Below are 17,552 nucleotides of genomic sequence, written 5' to 3'. Positions count from 1 at the left end.
AGTTATGTAGCACACTGCCGCCATTTTAAGTTTTACACCCTGCCCCTGCTATTACCACCCCCCCCCCCTTGCATTGCAGATCCCCCATCCCCCCGCCCCCGCCCCCGCCCCCCCAGATTTCAATAGCGCCCTCTTTTGAACGTGTAATATCTCCGGGGAAGGAGGAAGGTTCAGGAGGAAGGTCATGGAAAGTGGACGTGCGGACCCCGTTGTATCTCAAAGTTTGTGAATTTTGGTAAGTGAAACAGCTCATTCTATCGTTGATTTGCTATGTTTTAAACAACTGCATGGAAGGTATAAACCATTGTGAACAATACTATGGGAAACTTTACTGATTACTAATGAACAGTGACACCGCAACCGGCGTGCGCTGTTGATGCAGACGACGAGTTACGTCGTAACCGCACAGAAGTGTTGCGGACTGCATGCTGCTATTCTAGCTGAGTGGTAAGTGTTTTAGCGTCCAACTTGGGTTGGGGCTACACTGAGACGACACAGTCGACAGTCACCCGCTCGAACCAAAATATCCCTCTCTGTTTTAGATCCTATCCGTCCATATAATTAATAAATCAAGGGGCAGAGCTTTTGCTTGAGATTGACGTTTCGTTGGTCTGATTCTGACTGAGTCGACTTCTTCACCAAATGTTCTTGAAAGTTCAAAAGTTGAATCTTGTGATTCTTGGTTTATTTTGTTGCAGCCCACTGGCACTGCGGTGAAACTTCCATGAGTGTTGAGTATTGAGTATCCTTTCATTGCCTGGCTGTACATGGATCCAAGTAAGTACACTACATAATCATTGTTAATATGAGCCGAGACGAAAGTCGAACGAACGCCATAGTTCTAGGAGTAATGATTGTACAGTGTACATGTAGATCCAGTTACTGGGTCTGGGACGCTGTGCTTTTTTAAAATTTGTTTTTAAAACCTTTTCGTACTAGCTTCCCAGATACAATTAGTAAAAGTCACCCTCAAAACCCTGTTTTCTATAATTGAAATATCAATTGTCACGCAAAAAAAATCCCCAAAATTACAAAAATTTAAAAATACCAAACAAAATAATTTGAAACCGCGCCTACTGAAACTGTAGGCCTACTCCCGGTAACTTTTTGAGCTAAAAAGTTATGATTTTTAAGACAGTCGCTAATTAAATCCATTCATGGAGGTTGAAACATGATCTATCCATCAAGTTAAATGTTCTTAGATAACTCTCTGATTTAGAAGGATGCCCTGCCTGTTGCTGTGTAGCCCACCTTGTTGAGCTGTTAATGGCTCCGCTTTTAACATCGGTCTGATCACTGTAATGGCGACAGTGATGAGACCGATGTTAAAAGCGGAGCCATTAACAGCTCAACAAGGGCGGCTAGCAGGGATGATACTTCTCCAGAAATTCAGACCTCTGGGCCTCGAGTTAGGACTCCCCATTTTCGGCCTCCATAACGCTAGCAGTAATACGTTTTCAAAATGGTCATTGATGGTTCATTGATTTTAGTTAAGCCAGCGTTAACTTTACCGAAGAAACCCTTTACTTGTAATTTTGTATTTTTGTTGCCAACCTCGAGAGAAGATGTACACACCTACCAAATGGCTTCGGCTGGTCCCCACAGCAGGCATAAAAATAACCAACGGCATCCACACTAAATGTCATACTAGACCCAGTAACTGGGGCTCTCTACTCCTTTAAAAAGACATTCGCATTTTTGTACTAGAATGCAAATGTCAACAAAATGTTAAATGAGTACCGAGCCCCAGTTACATGTACTGTATCTAGTGATGCCCTGTCCTTTTGCTGTGATGTCCTTTGCAAAGTTCCAATAAAAATTTACATTTTCCTCATAGGAGTGCCAATTGCAATCCTTCAGAGGGAAAATTGCTGTTCCCCTTTAAATGCACTGCAGGACACTATTGGTATTTACTTAGCATAAAACTTTCTTGGTAACAAGCAGTGGAGAGCTGTTGATAGTATAAAACATTGTGAGACACGGCTCACTCTAAAGTAATGTAGTTCTTGAGAAAGAAGTAATTTTCCACTAAAATATTTGAATTTGTTTTTGAGACCTCGGAATTAGATTTCAAGGTCCTGAAATCAAGCAGCTGAAAGCACACAACTTCGTGTGACAAGGGTGTTTTTTCTTTCATAGTTATCTCACAACTTCGACGACCAATTGAGCTCAAATTTTCACAGGTTTGTTATTTTGTACATCTGTGAGATGCACCAAGTGAGAAGACTGGTCTTTGACAATTACCATTAGTGTCCAGTGTCTTTTTGAACGACATTCAAGGCCTTCAGTAAGGTAGAGGCTTATATAAAAATTTGTATTCGATGTTCTTTTCTCGCAGGCAATCTCTTGTAGTATACAATGGCCCAACAGCAGCTGATGGAGAAGTTCAACTGGTACTGCGGGGTGAACAACTCTGCAAACTTTGACAACTTCACTTGGGATCTAAACCACACCCTCTACAATACCTGCTTCACCGATCTCGTCTACACCGTGCCGCATCTTCTCTTCATCCTCCTCTCCATCTTGGTGCTGTTCATCCTCGGATGCTGCACAAGAATTCGCAAGGAGAAATACCGGTACCTCATCCAGTACCCCGGCCACAATTTCAGATGGGTGGTCATTCTCTTGCTGATAACGCTTGCCGCGTGTTTGATCGGAGAAGGCATCTTGACTGACTTGACTAATTATGCTAAGGTGCCAACGAGACCCCACCTGTATGTCCCAGCAGGACTGTTTCTCATCTCGTCCCTACTGACTATAGTCTTCTATACCAAGATGGAGGTATGGAGTCGTCGACATATGACGTGGCTATTATTACTCTTCTGGATTGGAGCCCTGGGTGGTGAATGTACCCGTTTTTTAAATTTCTACTATGACTTCAACCAAGAGTTTAACTACCTTTTGTTGCGAGTGGACCTCAACATTGTGGCCATGGGGGTGTACTTTGTATTCTTGTTGCTTGATCTCAACGTCATCCGGATAAAGGTAAGCTCCTCAATGAATTTTCAATCATATTGATGAAGAAGAAAAGTATAACAGGGATAAGATGGCTGAACTCAGACTTTTTATGTCCGCCGGGTGAAGAAAATCAGACAATATTTGTTTCCACAAACAAAGAAATCCTTCTCATTGGTCTACTTCTCTAGTGCTTTGGACACTGTTTCCAAAAGCTCCTTGGATCTATAACCCCAGGGGTTACATGTACCAAAGGGTAAAAACGGCATTTCAACATATCTTTGAATTTGTATCCAAGTTTCAGACTTTTTCGCTAGTAATGACTCTCACCCCTGCTATAAATAAATACATTTTTTTTTTACTTGCAGGTTCAAGCTGGCTCTGAAAAAATTCGGTGTGGTCTCGACGTTTCGAACAGTATACTCTGCTCGAAGATTCTCCTGAAGACGAGCAAAGTATACTGTTCAAATTCTCGAGTCCACACCATCTCTTTTTAGAGCCAAAACTCCCACAAAAGAGATCTATTATACATGTGGTTGTACCCACAAGTTTACTCTTTATGTTTACACTTCTTATTTTTCACACCATGCAAAGCTTCAAACACCTGCATTTGTGAATATTCTTCTAAATATATTAGTTCCCTAAGCAGTGGTGTAAAGCAACATGTTGGAGACTTCAAAAAACAAGCAACCAAAGTAGAAAATAGAAAATAAAGTGATGTAGTAAGCCTTACCATCACTAGTCGAGCATAATGGTTTCAGGGAATACTCACAGAGACGATAGGCTCTGGAGTCCTGATGAGTCACCATGAGTAAGGTGATCAGCATTTCCGGGCACCTTCGAGTGAATGTTTTTACCTTTGAGTGAATGTTTTTACGTTTATCCGCAAATTTTATTACGTTTATGCGCGTTGATGATGCAGTAATCGCATTTCAAGTGTTTGAGCAAAAGTGATGTAGTTAGTGCTAGTGCTATTGCCATCTGGTTATTTAAGATTGTCTTCCGTTGATTCTTTAAAGATCTTCTCGTGTTGTTCGGAGGAGGATGGCTTCCCTGAGGATCTGATGAAGGATGACATGCGTTACATGCAGGGTTACTCAAGTCTCCTCTCTTCGGCATCTTACTTGTGGATGAACTGGATCTTCAAGAAAGGATACAAGAGCACTCTAGAGATGGCTGATCTGGGGAGTCTGTCTGAGGTCCACACAACCAAATACCAGAGGGAGAATTTTACCAATGCCCTCCTTAAGGAACAGGTATGTGGAAAGTATGGCAGTAGTCTTTATTTTCCTTTTCTAACCTGCTACCCAAATGAATGACCTCACATCTGCTGCAAGCAATAAATCTGCTTAGCAAAGGAGGATCACGCTTAGCCTAAAAAGTATACAAGTTACCCTCGATTTCACAAACCCTTCCTAACTTAAGACTAATCTTAGGACTTAGGATGAGTCCCAACCCTGCGCTGTAGCATGCATTCCTTAAGATCAATCCTTAGTTATGAAGAGTTACTCGTCCTAACTCGAGATAAGACGAGTCTTAACTCTTTGTGAAATCCACCCAGTGTTGTACATGTATGTTGAAGAATGTCCAAGAAAACCTCAGGGTTTTACTGCTTATACCCTTACTCCAGAGCAGGAGTGGTTGTTCACCAGGGTATACCCAGGGTAGATCAGGGGTAAAGCGGTCCAAGTGTGAAAAGTCCGGCCGTTAATCCACGGGGGTTGCCCCCAGATAATAGAGTAGTGTGGAATGGGCTTAACGAGCTTGGGTCTGGTACACCAGATCGCTCAGCCACGACACTCTGAATTGATCTAACTCTTTATTTTTCAGGCACTTGCCAAGTTGCACAAGAAGCCCCTAAGCCTGTACCGAGTGTATGCGCGAGCATTCGGTGCTCGTATCGCACTAGGTGGGCTTGTAAAGATCCTTGGAGACTTATCTACCTTCATACCCCCCTTGGCCCTGGCTGGTGCCATTAAGTACGTCACAGGCATCTACTACGGGGACAGCACCCCAGATGAAACAAATGTAAGTTCAATTTATCACAATTTATCTGTAGACATTGTCAGCATTTTGAAAGACCATCTTATACTTTACTGAAATAGGAAGATGAAGCTAAACATGTTATTATAAACCAGTAGTCATTCTTTGGAATGTTCTTCGAAAATTGAACTGCTTCTCATTTACACAGACTATTTTACAGGTCAAATTTCTTTGCGCTTCCCGATTTAATGCACTGTTTTTTACTGGATCAAAAAATTTCGGTGGCTTTTACTACATGTGTTTGATTGATTATATATTCATCTTATTACTTGTACATGTATCTTTTTGTTTTATAATCATATTTTATGGATCTTAATTTTGGACCTTAATTAATTATTTAGTTTTTTGTGGTTAAAATTTTCTTGTTGTAAAGTACCTGGGAGCATTTTTAATGGATTTGGCGCTATATAAATGTTTATTATTGTTATTATTATTATTATTATTATTATTATTATTATTAATGATTTGCAAACTTTCAGCAGAAATAAAAAGTAAAAGAGGTCATTTATATTTCTAGTTTGAAAAACAAAACAAACTGTATTACCAGTCAAGTGCTGGTAGCATATGAACCGTCATGACACATAGTTGTTTGTGAACAAACACTCCCTATCAATATCCTTTTCCCGTAATCAGTTATCACTGTTTGAAGAAGAATTACAATGTTGGGCAAAGGGCTAAGGTACAGATAAGGCTGTAAATATTTACTGTAATCTGACCTTCTCCCCTTAAATAAAAAAAATAAAAAATAATAATAATAATAAAAAAATAGATATAAAGACATAGATAGGACTGAAAGGATATAGTTTGATTTTGAAGTCTTCGCACATAAAACATGGTTCTCGACAAAAACAAATTCTTAATCTATTACCGTGGATTTCTGATTTTTTATTTATTTATTTTTCTTCCTGAGTTTGATAGATTCCACTCTGCACAGCAAAAGCAGTCGTTATAGTGAAATATGATCAGGCAAAATAAGCAACAAAAACCTTCTCTGTCTCATCATTCCTCCCATATTTTATACTACAGACCAAGTACATCACAGCGTTGGATTTCCTTAGGAACGGTTTTGTCTTGGTCATAGTCATTTTCTGGTCCAATATCATCAAGCTGTTGGCCCAGCAGGGCCATTATCACATTGTCATCACGGAGTCCGCTCACATCAAGGCCTCCCTGCAGGTAAGCAGCATGGATCAAATTTAGGAAGCCGCTATAACATTATTTAAAGCAATCGCATAAGAGCATAATCGGTAAACAGTATTGTCCAAAGGCCTACAATTCGTGCATCACAACTTATATATAAAATAACAAACCTGTGAAAATTTAGGCTCAATTGGTCACCGGAGTCGGGAGAAAATAACGGGAAAACCCATCCTTGATTCCTTACGTGTCATGACATGTGTTTAAAATAAATCCGTTATTCTCGATATCGAGAATTGATAATTGTTAAAATGTTTTCTGAAAAAGTAAAGCATTTCATGGAATATTTCAAGGGAAGTCTTTCACCATTACCTTCTGTAAACCCTGTAAGTTATTTGTAAATCTTCCTGTGAACTTTAAATTTTTGTTCTGTTCAGAAAGTGTCCAATGGCTTTAAATAAGAATATTTTTAACATTTGGATGGTCAGTGGACAATCATGGAAGTTTCCTTGCTGCGAGCTAATTAGCAAGTGCAAGTGCTGTTGAGATTGGAATAATATATTTAGTTTGCGGAAACACCATGTTTGTATCTACTTGCCAGGTAGAATTTGTTCTTAGAGAACTGTCTTTTTTCGATTAATCGAAAGTGCGGGAGATTGGAATTGTTATGAGCTCCTTACACCAAAAAGCTTGCAAGGCAATGTTCTAAAAATTGCAACTATATGTGTTCATCTGGCCACCCATCCAGTGGCCCTCCCATGGAGGGCATTAATGATTGACCATGAGCAGTAACCAGAAGGCACCCACAGAGATAATTTTGTTTCCTTCACATTTGAACTGTCAAAAATTTGGACTCTTCTTTTTTGGTCAACAGGCAGCTGTTTATGACAAATCACTGCGTCTGTCCAGCTACACCATGACTGGTGGCGCCATGACGATGGGTCAAATCACCAATCATATGTCGGTAGATACAACAAACATCCTCAATTCAACGCAGTGGGTCCACTATGTCTGGTCAATACCCTTTGTGGTAAGTAAATTATTTTTATTTTTTTTCAGGGGAGAGATGAAAGGTGGCTCAGCAAAACAAAAATTATGCTTTACTAAAAAAGGGTAGCGGTCAATGATGGCATGTCACATGTATCGTATGTGACTAGTGTTCTGCTCACTTTCGCTCAACAGAAAGTTGTTAAGCAATATTGTTTGTGGTTAGTCGGGATATTTTTGCAGGAGAGAAATGAAAGGTATGAAATGAAAGGTATGAAATGAAATGAAATGAAAGGTATGCTACAAAAGTATGCTTTACTGGAATAATGTTACCATTCAAAATGGCATGTCACGTGCCATGCAACAAATACGCATGTACCACGGCTGCACAGTGCGGCGGGTAACATGAGTTTTGTTAACCGGTGTACATTACCTTGATCGTTCCCACCGTTGGTCGATTTCTAGCGTTTAGTACGAAACGGCCGCGGGTTTGAGGGAACAGTGAAGAGTGGTTTCTTATTTGTGTCTGAAAAAAAAAACATAAAACAGAATTTTGGTTTTACTTTAGAATATGGAGACTATGTTAAAAAGGTAAACGCAGGAAAATGTCGTTTAAATTCAATTCAATTAATGTATTGTCCATTAAAAAGATAAAAATGGAAAATTTACATGTCTAAACAATGATGAAAGATTCCAAAACAGAACACTTAAAAACATACAGTTAGGTATTGAGGTCATGACCTTTAACTTTGGCCTTTTGGGTTGAATCGAAGTAGGTCAGATCTTACAGCCGCTATGGGCATTTTGGTTGAAGCCGTTTTGGGCTGCTTTGACCTCCGAAGGGTTAGTAACTTGCCCTCTTCTCAAGAAGTGTCATGGCTGAGCGGTAAAGAGCACCGAATTCAAACTCTTCAGATTAGCAGAGTGTGGGTTCGAGTCCCAGTTTGTGACACTTTTGCCCTTAAGCAAGACATTTTTTCGTCCTTCGGATGGGACGTAAAGCCATTGGTCCAGTTTGGTGTGTAACGTAGGTGGAAAAGAACCCGGTGCACCTATTAAAAAGAGAAGGGGATTTGCCCCAATGTTCCTGGCTGGATTTGCACTGTATTGCGCCACAGCACCAAACCGATACATGTCGCTATGTTAAAGGAGTAGATCTCATAACAAAGTGGCACATACCTTGCAGGAAATACTGTACGTTAAAGCGCCTTGAGCGTCACTGAATGACGAATATGCTTCTGTTCAGCAGAGTGTGGGTTTGAATCCCGGTCGTGAGACTTGTGTCCCTGAGCAAGACACTTAACAATAATTGCTTCTCTCCACCCAGGGGTAAATGGATACCTGTGAGGGCAGAGATGGTTCTTGTGATTGATTTAGCCGAGTAGCGCATATTAATGTTGCACAGGCTGCATACTCCCCACCAGGGAGCTGAGATGGTTTAAGGAATGATTTAAGGCCAAGTGACCAGGGGTAGTAATGTGAAGTGCTTTGGGACGCCCTCTGGGTGTGAAAAGCGCTATATAAAAACGGGTTATTATTATTATTATTGTTATTATTTTGCGCACTATATAAGAAGTCACTGTTATTATTATTATTATTATTATTATTAGTACGTCTTATTATTAAAAGTGACTTTTGTCTTCTTTTTTGTCCCTTCAGATTACAGGGTATCTAGTCATTCTGTACTTTGAGCTGGGGATAGCCGCCTTGATTGGTTCTTTAATCTTCTTCATTACCATCCCGATTCAAGTTATTATCGCCAGACAGACAGCAAAGTATCAGAAGATATCCATGGTAAGATAGTATCCCAACCCCGAGTGATAACTCAAGAAGCTGTAATAATGCTGCAATTTTGCATGGAATTTAGGTGTAGTTTGCACCTTTGAACTTCCTCTGATGGAAATGGTGCACAAGAAATGAAATAAATTATTATAACCAGAATGACTTTTGAAATCAACTTGGAACTTGGTTAATGTATTGGTCTTGGGACTCCCCCATATCTGAATTGGTGGCTGTGGCTTCGGCTTCGGCTAAGGTTGCCTATACTTCAATGCATGATGATGTGACGATCTAATCATAACCCTAGCCAATGATTGGTATGCGGGATAACAACTACTAGATACTTGATAAAGTAATCCCTTAACAGCTGGTGAAAGCCAAACTGGGATGATGCGCTGTGCATGACGCTGTGACCGGTGGTGCAATAAAAGTGTAGGACAAGACAAAATAAACACTATACACGGTACATTGGAGGGAGAAACTAGAGGAGTCTGTCGTGGCTGTGGGTGTTTTTGAATGATTGATTTTTTCTTTGTTTTAGGGTTGGGCTGAATAAGGGAATCAATGTGTGGTGAAGAGGTTTTCAACTAGTGGTTTAAACCCAACAAGGCATGGTTTAAACCTTGGCAGGCCTCGGCGGGTTTAAACCACTAGTTGAAAACCGGTTCAACACCCTTGATTCCCATTCATAAATACATTTTCGGTCAAAAACATCAACACTTTTTGGTCAAAAAGTAATATAAATGCAAAAATTATAATTGTTCAATGATTTCTTTCAACACAACACCCCTCCAGCTATGAAATGGTAAGGCCCTCGGGTAAACAACTCCTTATAAGGGAATGCTGTGTGCGTCGCGCGATGTGGTTTCAGCCGTTGCTCTCGACCAATATGAATGAAGAAACTGTCTTATAAGCACGGGTGCAAGCTCGCGTGTCACGCCCATGTTTCAACACTTTTTACTGGTCATAAACAAAGGTTTATACACATCCATGGGACGCGCGCTCTCCACCAATAGGAATAGAGAAACTGTCTCGAGGTATTTATGAATGGCGTGTCAAGGCATGAGTGGCCTAGTGCACTAAACTCAAGGTGGTCACAATGTGGGCTCGAATCTCGGTCCTGCACTTGTGTCCTTGAGCAGTAATTGCGCCTTAGCATTTCTATTCTAATGTATGGACCCTGCCGAGTAACAAAGTACTGAAGTAGAAGTAGAATTACAAGTCATGGAATTTAAGTCACAGTTAGATGTAATAATTGTTTGTACCCATCCCTTTCCCACTCCCCCCCAAGGCCAAATCTGATGAGCGACTGAAGAGGACCAATGAGCTTCTTCAAGGCATCAAGTTGATCAAGCTGTACGGATGGGAAGATATGTTCTATACCTCCATCAGTAAAGTACGAGCTCTGGAGATTTTGACCATGATGAAACAGATGGGATGGAGGGTGGTGCTCAGTAAGTAATGCTGTCTATACATTTACTAAAAACAGACATTTACTGTTAGGCATTTTTAAAACCCAACTATCAACCCAACTTACCGGGGCTCAATTTCACACAGCTGCTTAAACAAAACAATATTGCTTTAAAACAATGTCTGCTAAGTAGAAATGAGAAGGACACCAGCCACAAGTTGTACATGTGACATTGTAGTTTAACTGGGAACCTTATTCTGGTAAGCATAGTTTTTGTGCTTAGCTACTTGTTGGTCTTATTAAGCAGCTCAATGAAGTTTGGCCCTGATGTTATCCCCATAATATGTTTTGCTTGTAAGCTAGTGGGGTTCTTCAGTTGCCCAGTTCGACCCGGTTCCAAATTGAAAACGGTACTCGTGAGTCTGCTCTTTCTGTGGAACCGAGTACCCGCTTTTGACGATTCCGATTTCAAAAGATTGAGTGCCAATTATAAATGGCTCTGTAGAGCTGGTCCTGGAACCGAACTGACTCTAAAAGTTTAGGACTGAGTTTAGTTTAGGCAGAGACACTGCGAAGGCTTCAAGTCAACATCGGAAGTATGAAATATCATATGTGGCTGCATATAGATCACATATACTGTGAGTGTAATATCACAGTCATCTCCTCAACATACGCAAATTAGGCATCGCACACAACCACGTCGAGTGAAAATAGAAATATAAGCTATTACAAGCGCTACGGGCATTACATAATTTTCTAATGCTCCAGTGAATTTGGACTTTTGAAACAAATTACTTTACAACACAACTGTTATGTTAAATGATTAAGTAAGTACATGTAAGTACAAGGCAGTTTAGGTGGGGAAATCACCTCTTAAATATCAATCAAACACAACAGAAATTATATGAGCTACTACAAACAGCATTACAAAGGGTCGATGTGTGAATAATATTACACATTCTTTTTTTCTCTGTTTCTAACAGTGTCCATCACTAATGCCAGTCCACTTTTGGTGACGCTAGTGGTAAGTAACAAACCGGGTACTAAACTATAAACCAGATTGAAAAACTGTGGCTGAGCGTCAAGCGTACTAAACTCCAGCTCTGGTGTTTCTGATCAGCAGAGTGTGGGTTTGAGTCCCGGTCTCGACATTTGTGTCCTTAATCAAGAAATTTTACGATGATTTATTGCTCCGTCCTTCATATGGGACGTAAAGCCATTGATCCGGTGTATTAAGCACTGCACATCAGATAACCCGGTGATCACTAAGTTGCAGAGGATTCAAAACTCAGCTGCGAGACTTGTCTCAAGAACTAAATATCGAGATCACATACACCCTGTGCTCTTCTGTCTGCACTGGTTGCCTGTGGCACATAGAATTAAATTCAAACTCCTACTACTAACATACAAATCTCCATGAGCGCGCTCCTGTTGATGTGAGTGAGATGATAACTCCATACCAACAAAATCGCACTCTCCGGTCTTCGTCCAAGAATTTTCTGTGCCAACCAGTAAAGGGACACACTGCTTTTTATGGGGGTCGAGCGTTCTCACAGTCAGCCCCAAGTCCATGGAACTCTCTCCCGGAACACATACGAGCATCAAATTCACTGGATCGTTTTAAGCCAATCCTGAAGACTTATCTTTTTAAACTGGCTTTTAACTAAGTACATTGCCAACTCTTAACAGTATGTGAATATTTTTTTTTTTCTCCTGAGTGACATTTTTTATGTCATTGCTATTGTAACTTTAACATGCTTTCATTTGTGAGTTATTTTCATATCTTTTTATCTTGTTGGTGTGTTGTTTTAAATGACTCAGTGAATTGTTTCTCCTGGGGGTGGATGTCATAGAGAGTTAGGGCTAGTCTTATCTCAAACTAGGACAAGTTACTCGTCTTGATTTTTAAGACTGGCGATACGTTTTAATATCTCCTGGGACTAGTCTTAAAAGGACTGGTCCTGACTCTTTGCGGGATCGACCCCTGATATGATATAATTGCAATAGTCTTTTTAAAGTATTGTAAGTTTAACTAATCTTTTTATAGTAGTGCTTTTCCATAACTTTTTTAACTTTGCCGTTTGTTGTTTTAATTATTGGCTTGTCCATTTTTGTGGTTTAAATTTTTAGAAATCTTTTATGCTGTTTGTTTTTTTGTTGCTCTTGTTTGCAGCTATTTTTTAATGTGTACAGCGCCTTGGGGTCCAGGCATGGATGTAAGGCGCTTTATAAGCATTATTTATTATTATTACTATTATTAAGAGGGGTCTACCCCGGTGTTTCTGGCAGAGACAGCTGAACATGCCACAGCACTCTGAAACCCTTACTACAAGGTAAGGTACATGGACCTCACAAGTCTGGATAGCTCTTTGAGACACCCGTAGATAAAGCGTTATACAAAAACAACTTATGATTATCATTAAACCACTAGTTGTTTGTTTGTCGCAGTCGTACAGTCTGTACACCAAGCTGACAGGCAAGCCTTTGACCCCCGACATCGCCTTCGCTGCCCTCTCGGTCTTCAACCAGATGTCAATCCCATTGTACCTGATGCCTAATGTCTTCATCTTCCACATCAATGCTATAATCAGTACGGGTCGGCTCAGGGCGTTCTTCGAAGCCCCGGAGATTGAAGAGTCCGAAGCTGACAGTGGAAAGGGAACTGTAAATCCTGAGGTAAGCAATGAAGTGGACTACACAGTCGACCAAGGACTTAGGCCATAGATTCTCAGAGTGTTTAACCTCCCTTCTCTTGAGAACTGTAGGGAAAGCCTGTTTGTATAGTCAGCCAGAGAGTAAAAGTCACAGGCATCGGTTTCACCTAACTCAGGATTGACCTTAGGACTAATCTTAGGACTTAGGACAAGTCCCAGCCCTGCACTGTTGCATTTAAACCTTAAGAATAATCCTAAAGTTAGAACTAGTTACTCATCCTACATGTATCTCGAGACAGGATTAATCCTAGCGTTTTTGTGAAATCGTCTGCTGGACACATTCGTTAGTTGTCAAAGACTAGTCTTCCCACTTGGTGTAACCCAACATATGCATAAAATAACAAACCTGTGAAAATTTGGGCTCAATTGGTCATAAGCATAATAAAAGGCTTCAGGCCTGAATGAGTGAGAAATTACCTCTTTCTCAAAAACTATGTTACTTCAGAGGGAGTCGCTTCTCACAATGTTTTATACTATCAACAGCTCTCCGTTGCTCATTTCCAAGTAAGTTTTTAATCAATTGAATACATGATTTCCTTTCAATTTGTTCCTGTAGGTCAAGGTTCGTCAGCCAAGACGTCAGAAACGAGAGGACAGGCAAAGGTTGTTGTCCAGCAACAGCGACGACGCACATAGCACTGTTTCTAGCTCTCCGTTTCATGAATCATTTGAGATATCTGACAATATAGCATTGAGGGTAAGAGAACACACTTCTAATCTAAGTTATGATCTTGATGTATATAGCGTACCATAAACAAGCCCCTGGATTTATCACGGACATGCTCAAGTTGAGATCTCGACATTTGTCTACCTCGTTCCTTTTTTGTTGTGCCAAAGAACTCGCTATTTTTGCAAAGAGATCATTCTCTGTATATAGCCCCAAAAATTTGAAATAAGCTTACTGTACACACAAGTAACCCCAGCTCACTCACCTCATTCAAGATGCTCAGTAAAACTGTCAACCAGCATTCATCTGTGCCTCGGCGCCTTAGAGCAACAAATTTGATTTTGAAGCTCTATAAATGACGTTTGGAAGTCAAGGGTTTAAACCACTAGTTGAAAACCGATTCAACACACTTTGATTCCAATCATACTTTTCGGTCAAAAAACATCAACACTTTTTGGTCAAAAAGTAAAATAAATGCAAACATTATAATTGTTCAATGATTTCTTTCAACACAACACCCCTCCAGCTATGAAATGGTAAGGCCCTCCGCCGCCCTCGGGTAAACAACTCCTTATAAGGGAATGCTGTGCACGGCGCGCATATCGCGTGATGTGGCACAACTGTCCAGGCCGTTGCTCTCGACCAATAGGAATGAAGAAACCGTCTTATAATCACAGGTGCAAGTACGCGTGTCACGCCCATGTTTCAACACTTTTTATTGGTCATAATAAACAAAGGTTTATACACACCCAAGTGACGCGCTCTCCACCAATAGCAAAAGCAAAACTGTCTGAGGTATTTGTGAATGATTGGTTAATCTAAATGGAGGCAAAATTTCTTAATAAAGGAAATGTTTGATTAGCACATAATGTAACAAGTCTTGCCTAGAAGGAAAGGGTTACCAGCTTGAATACCATGTTATGCCTATTGCATAAATCACAGGTTCCCTTGAAATCCTAGCTTACCTATTCAAGTTTTGCTAATTTTTTTAACCGCTAACTTATGCAACTGTACATAATCACATTCCAAGTAAAGTTTCCAAAGAGATTTTGACAAACCATGCACTGGGCTAGAATTTTATACTGAATCACAGGCCGGAGGCTAGTAACTTTAGCTTCGCGTCAGTAAACTTGTAATCAAACAAGTTTGTAGGTTTTTTGTTTATTCAAAATAAACAATAATATCTCATGGGAATGGTATTCTTTCCCAGTCTCTGTAATTATGATTATTGTTATAATATGTTATATTGAAAGAAACAAACCAGGCAGACCGCCAGCAAAAGGCTAATTATCTCCATTGGTAGAGCGCTAGTACGTTCAACTGGCGGTTGTTGGTTCAAATCCCGCTCCAGTCAATTTTTCTTTGTTCAACCACAATCAATTAACATTTACATTGTCGGTTTCCCTAGTGATTATTTTATCATATGAATCGTTTTATTAGGTAAGAGGGAATTTCATCTGGGACGAATCAGCCAACACACCCACCCTGAGGGACATTGATCTGGACATCCCAAAAGGTAAGTCATCCACAGCATTGTAGCCACGGTGGGCAGCGTTGGGCGGGGCCCGCTCAGAACTCCAAATTTCCACCCAGCACTCTGAGTAAAACGCCCTCTGCCGCCCAGCACAGATTTACAGCAGAACAAACCACAATTGCGTCTTTCAACTGTGCACTGTTTACAACTTTGAAAACAATTTTTTTTTATATATACATTGTAAACATTTTCTATCGTTAACCAATTATGTCTTAAATTTGTAATGGTGTAATTTTTTCTAATTTTTAACCTCTGTGTATTCTCCTGTAATTCGACCTCTGGTTGCCATGGATTTTTTTTTAAAGAGTAAACCAAAAATGAATGACTGCATGAGATACTGCCAAGGTGATAATAAGAAGCTTCATATATTAGAGAGAAAGAACACATCCAAAAGGCCATTCAACTTATTGCATGCCCCTGCTATAACATTAACAGTTTGGAATTCTGACATCATGCCTACCTGAAGCTTCCACTTCAGGAATGATGGCCACATAATATTCATTATTTGGGTGCGTTCGTTTAGCTTCCCTTGGTCGACCCCAGTCTGCCTTAGTACATTCAAATAGTTTTGAAGGGTCTCACCTTGTCAGCCCCCAGTTCCCTGCTTGTGGAGTGGGTCACTTGGGGGGGGACATGAGGTGCATGGCATCACAACGAGAGGGCGAGTGTGTTGTTCGTTTAGCTCTTGTCAGGGGCTCACCCAAGTGAGTACCGCGGGGTAGACCCAGGGAAGCTAAACGAACGCACCCATTGTTATTCCACTTGCGCTTGGTCTGTTGGTGGACTTCAACAAATATGGATTTAGATCCCACCACTCAAATTGGTCTAACTACAATCCTGGTCTATCACTGTCTCTCCCTCTGAATTATTGCATTTCAGTTTATTTGATGTTAGTTATTGATACATGTATACCTCAAGCATATTCATGACTGAGAGCTGATTTCTGACTGGTCCATTCACCATCATGTGTATGACATATGCTGTTTTTGCTGTTTACAAAGTTTTTGCTGTTTACAAAGCGTTGCATGGACAACACTCACGCACAGGGTAAATACGCTCGTGTAGTAAACTGTCCCTCCAGAGCGTTGTATTGATCCAACACATAATAACAGTCAGAAAAAGGGAACCGTTCGTCCCATGTAAAGGGGACCAGTCTGCTCTTCCTTCCAGTCTCGGTTTGGAAACATCAAATTAAGTGGATGGGTAGACAGTGATGAAGATCTACTCACCAAGTTTCAAATCCTGAAACTCAACCTGGTGTTAATAGAGTACAGAGACCGTGCAAATTTAATAAACCATAGTTTAAAATGTATACCTTCATGTCACTACAGGAAAGCTGACCATGGTCATTGGTCAGGTTGGGTCTGGAAAGTCATCCCTGCTGTCGGCCATTCTTGGTGAAATGACCACAGTGTCTGGTGGAGTACAATGGAATGAGTAAGTCAAGTTTCCCTCACACAGTGGGGCAGCCCTCTCAATAACTCTAAGAGCTCTCCGACCACGCTTCTCCGTTCATCATCAGAGCAGTGACTGACTGGGTGCGCAAGTGTTTAGCACCGCGCGCCATGGCTGGGGTGCACATGTGCCAAGTTTTGTGCACAAAGACATGAGGAAATCATGTTTCTTTTTACTCTTTTTTTAAATTAAATGTTTTCCTCAACGAATAACACAATTTCCTTAAAAGGACACCATGTTAAACCAATGAAGATCACTGACCAAAAATATTTGCAACAAAATATAAGTCGAATCATCTTGATAAAGGTGCTTGTCTTAGACGAGTTAGGGGTCAAAGATGCAGAAGCGGCATAAAAGTCGCTAAAATGTATTACATCGGCAAGGTATTTTGTCAAAATTTCAGTATTTTACCTTCTGCTTAATTTTAAAAACTTATCAAGAACGTAGTACGTTGTTTCATGTATTTCATAGATTATCAAGGAAGACATTCAATTCCCATGAAAAAATGAAAATGAAAACGATTTTCTTGTGTCTTTGTGCACCAAACTGGGCTCAAAGACACCCAGCAGTGGCACGCAGCGCATGGCAGTGCCCAGCACTTGCGCGCCTGGATCGGTCTATAACCTCCATTTAAAATGGTGTAAAATGCCACTGTGTTCAATGTGCAATACTATTAACTGCATCTTAAAACTTTCGAGGACGTCAAGTTTCAAATGTAAGGTCTGTACTTTTTTGAACAGAGAATTTTCAGTTCAGTCCTGAATTTTGAGTGTATTCAATCAAAATGGCATTGAATTTTATCTTTTGACTGGCATAAAAGTCCCTTTACTTTGACAATTCTTCAGTTGAATCAATCGCATGGTTGACCAG

General features: G+C 40.4%; 1 protein-coding gene across 4 annotated transcripts in view; it reads left to right on the top strand.

Moving 5' to 3' along the window:
* The first annotated feature begins 160 nt into the window (after positions 1 to 160).
* Positions 161 to 17,552, top strand: part of LOC139934058 (ATP-binding cassette sub-family C member 8-like) — a 38,928-nt gene continuing 21,536 nt past the window's right edge. For 2 of the 4 annotated variants that reach the window (XM_071928351.1, XM_071928348.1), the window contains exons 1-13: positions 161 to 235; positions 2,339 to 2,985; positions 3,975 to 4,211; positions 4,786 to 4,983; positions 6,025 to 6,174; positions 7,010 to 7,165; positions 8,782 to 8,916; positions 10,193 to 10,355; positions 11,296 to 11,336; positions 12,761 to 12,988; positions 13,583 to 13,723; positions 15,134 to 15,209; positions 16,559 to 16,664. In XM_071928351.1, the coding sequence (XP_071784452.1) occupies positions 2,359 to 2,985; positions 3,975 to 4,211; positions 4,786 to 4,983; positions 6,025 to 6,174; positions 7,010 to 7,165; positions 8,782 to 8,916; positions 10,193 to 10,355; positions 11,296 to 11,336; positions 12,761 to 12,988; positions 13,583 to 13,723; positions 15,134 to 15,209; positions 16,559 to 16,664 (2,258 nt within the window). In that variant the 5' untranslated portion in view covers positions 161 to 235; positions 2,339 to 2,358. Of the gene's footprint in view, positions 236 to 698; positions 848 to 2,338; positions 2,986 to 3,974; positions 4,212 to 4,785; positions 4,984 to 6,024; positions 6,175 to 7,009; positions 7,166 to 8,781; positions 8,917 to 10,192; positions 10,356 to 11,295; positions 11,337 to 12,760; positions 12,989 to 13,582; positions 13,724 to 15,133; positions 15,210 to 16,558; positions 16,665 to 17,552 lie in introns of all 4 variants that reach the window. The other 2 variants (XM_071928349.1, XM_071928350.1) reach the window with 2 other exon arrangements.

This window comes from Asterias amurensis, chromosome 2 (genome assembly GCF_032118995.1).
Source record: "Asterias amurensis chromosome 2, ASM3211899v1".
NCBI lineage: Eukaryota > Metazoa > Echinodermata > Asteroidea > Forcipulatida > Asteriidae > Asterias > Asterias amurensis.
The sequence above is the reverse complement of the archived record's forward strand: the minus strand, read 5'-3'. Positions and strand labels throughout refer to the sequence as shown.